The following is a 2,912-nucleotide window of genomic DNA, read 5'->3' as shown; positions in this document are numbered from 1 at the left end:
GTTCAGCAGTGTGCGCACCAGCGGTACCAGCCATGAGCAGCGCTCTGCAGCAGCGGCTGCAGCTGGGGGCTCCCCGTCCCCGGTGGGGGTCTCTGAGGGTGGGGTGTTCAGCGCCCGCGCCAGCACCGCCTCCAGCTTGGAGAGCACATAACAAGCCTCCTCCCGGCGCATGGGCACTGCAGTCTGCAGCAGTGCGTGCAGCTTTACATAGGCCTGGGCGTGCAGCTGTGGACGGAAGGGGTGGAGGTGTCACCAGCTACTCCCAGAGTTCCCTATGCCCACCACACACCCTCCCCTCACACCCACCCTGTGCTCACCTGTGGGTCCTCCAGCAGAATGTAGCCAAGCACGAGGCGCAGGCCAATCTGTGCCATCTCTCGGAGATCTGCTGTGCCATTGGCCAGGTGCAGCCAGGCCCCCAGGCGATCAAGCAGGCTGCACACACCTTCAAAGAGCTGCCACACACCATATATTCCAGGCGGCCATCACCAGAGGAGGCCAAAAGCCCAGGGGGCGAGAGCAAGGTAAGGTTTGGGCTGGAGGCCAGGGAGGGTTTGTACATACAGAAAAACCTACGCTCACAGATACCGGAGCTGATGAACCCATGACGGCACACGTGTACTCATCCACCTCCCAGACCAGATGCCCTCAGGTGCACGAGAACATTGAGCACGTGCCCCTCTGAGCTGTCATACCTTCTCACTCCACAGCTCCTGGTTGCCATGGCCCTCGGCACACAGGAAGTCCTGCAGCAGGCGCAGCAGCCAGAGCGCCTGCTGGGTGAGGCTGGCTAGGACCCCAAGGGGGGCCTCTTTGATGTCGGTCAGGGCTGACTCCAGCATCATCTCCAGGAGGCTGGAGGGGGGCGAGGGACTCAGGTGTCTACCTGACCGCCTTCTTGGCCCCAGGTTTCCCTGAGGCTCTTCCCCCTCCTGAGTCACCCCCTCACCTGCGCTTGATGCAGTCTGGTGGGCGCACAAGCGTGGCCGAGGCCCCCAGCTGGGTGAGCACAGAGAAGACCTGGCCGCGCTCCCGCCAGGCAGCCTCGTCACTGCCATCCACTCCCCGCCAAGTCACCGAGAACAGCACGTTGGTGAGCAGGTTACAAAGCTCCTCCTCACAGGTTTGCTGCGGACACAGGGGGTGTGCGGGGTGCAGGCTGGGGAGGGAGGCAATCACTGCCCCACTACCATCCCTGTTCAGCACGTCCGCCCACCCACTAGTAGGGACAGCAGGAAGCCGAGCCTTTGGCCAACAGCCGAGCCAGTCTGGTGCTAAAGGCCTAAACAGATGGTGTGGGCCTCAGCCACTGCCCGAGTTCCAGGGAGAATCCTGGGGTTCCAGGACTCCTAAGAGGAGATGAGGTAGTTCACACGGTTACCTCACAGGCCTCACAGGCCCCAAGGACTGTCCTAGAATTCTCTGGAAGAATATGCCATAGAATAAGCAGACACCCATCCCCAGACCCAGAAGTACAAGGCAGGACCCTTAGAGCAATACTGCCCACGGGCCCTGTAAAGCCCCTGCCTCACAGGCTCTCTAGGGCCTTCTGAAGCCTGGTTAGTGCCCCCAACTCTGTCTCAGCATGACTTGCCCTGTTCCAGAATACCCCCCACCCCACAGGGAACACACTGCAGATAAAAGCTACGAGGCGGCAGCGCCAGACCCGAATAGCAGTTGTAGCCCTGATGTCAAATAGGGCAACACCTTTGGAAAAGCTACGCTGCATGCCCTGTGTCCCAGAGGTGCCCTCCCTTGGTGCCATACAGTGGTAGAGGGTGGGCCCGCCTCACCTGAGGGTTGCTTGTATTAGAGGTGTCATCCCCACTGATGGTGGGCTCTGGCAGGCTGCCATCCTCCAGCACATTGGAGAGACTGGAGCTGTGGCGGCCCTGGGCAATAGGGAAGGACCGGGGCCCATCCAGCGGGGAAGGGGTGCCAGGCTGGCTGGCTGGAGTGAGAGTCCCACTGCCACTGCCACCGCCAGCAGTATTGCCTGAACTCACACTGGCCCGTTCCAGGCCCAGCTCAAAGGGTGTGGAGAATGGGGAAAGAGCCTGGTAAAAGGCGTCAGGGTCAGGGCAGGGGACCTCGGCGGGCAGGAAGACGTCCGAAGGCTCAGGTGACTCAGTGGGTGGCTTGTGTAAGGCTGGCTCCGGGGAGGTGGGTGGCTCGGGGGTAAAGGGCAGGGGACTGCCAGCTGTGACGGCTTCCAGGACAAACAGCCGGGTCAGCACATCCTGCCAGCCGGCCTGTCGGGCCAGCAGCCGCACTACGTCTGGCTGTCCGTAGATGAGGTGGAAGAGCTGCCGGGCCAGGGCACAGCAAGTGAGGGACTCATCCGACAGCCTGCCCCAGCCCCTCCTCCTGGGGCCTTTGCATGGGAGGCCTCCAGAGACCCCTCGTCACAGGCAAAGTCCGCAGGGTAGAAGCTGCCCCCCAACCCCCAACAAAGCTTTCACTTCCCACTCACCTGACGACAGATGTCTAGGCGGATGCTGAGGTCAGCCTGGAGGGACAGCTGCACCACAGCCAATAGATCTGAGAGGTTCAGGCAATCTGGGAAAACGGCCAGAAAAGGCCTGAGGGACTGACCCCAGAGAGGGACTGTGCTCCTCCGCTGGCTCAGCCTTGGTCCCTTGGTACCAACACCTTCCCTATTCCCACCTGCCCTTGTTCCTGGATCCACATCACCCCTCTACTTGGCCTGCCTCTTGGCCCCAACCAGGTTGTACCTGTCCCCAGGAACAGCTTGAAGAGGCCCTGGCAGAGCTGGGGGGAAACGGCCCCCTCCGGCAGGCAGGCAATGAGGCCCTGGAGGCCACACTCTCGCAGCCGGAGCCGCTGGCGGCTGCGCTCAGGTAAGCGCTCATTCTGCTGCAGTTTGCGCAGGATCTGTGTAGGGGTCGTCA

At 62.0% G+C, this 2,912-nt stretch overlaps 1 protein-coding gene across 1 annotated transcript in view; it reads right to left on the bottom strand.

Moving 5' to 3' along the window:
- NBEAL2 (neurobeachin like 2) overlaps positions 1-2,912 on the bottom strand; it is a 30,809-nt gene that overhangs the window by 7,343 nt on the left and 20,554 nt on the right. The window contains exons 25-31 of the mRNA XM_007470262.1: positions 2,736-2,895; positions 2,474-2,559; positions 1,794-2,306; positions 950-1,128; positions 696-855; positions 318-455; positions 2-225 (exon numbers count right to left, since the gene is read on the bottom strand). Of these exons, the coding sequence (XP_007470324.1) occupies positions 2-225; positions 318-455; positions 696-855; positions 950-1,128; positions 1,794-2,306; positions 2,474-2,559; positions 2,736-2,895 (1,460 nt within the window). The remainder of the gene's footprint in view (position 1; positions 226-317; positions 456-695; positions 856-949; positions 1,129-1,793; positions 2,307-2,473; positions 2,560-2,735; positions 2,896-2,912) is intronic.

The sequence above is a fragment of the Lipotes vexillifer genome, unplaced genomic scaffold (genome assembly GCF_000442215.2).
Source record: "Lipotes vexillifer unplaced genomic scaffold, Lipotes_vexillifer_v1.1 scaffold942, whole genome shotgun sequence".
Classification (NCBI taxonomy): Eukaryota; Metazoa; Chordata; class Mammalia; order Artiodactyla; family Lipotidae; genus Lipotes; species Lipotes vexillifer.
Note: the sequence above shows the minus strand (reverse complement) of the source record. Positions and strands in the feature narration are given on the sequence as shown.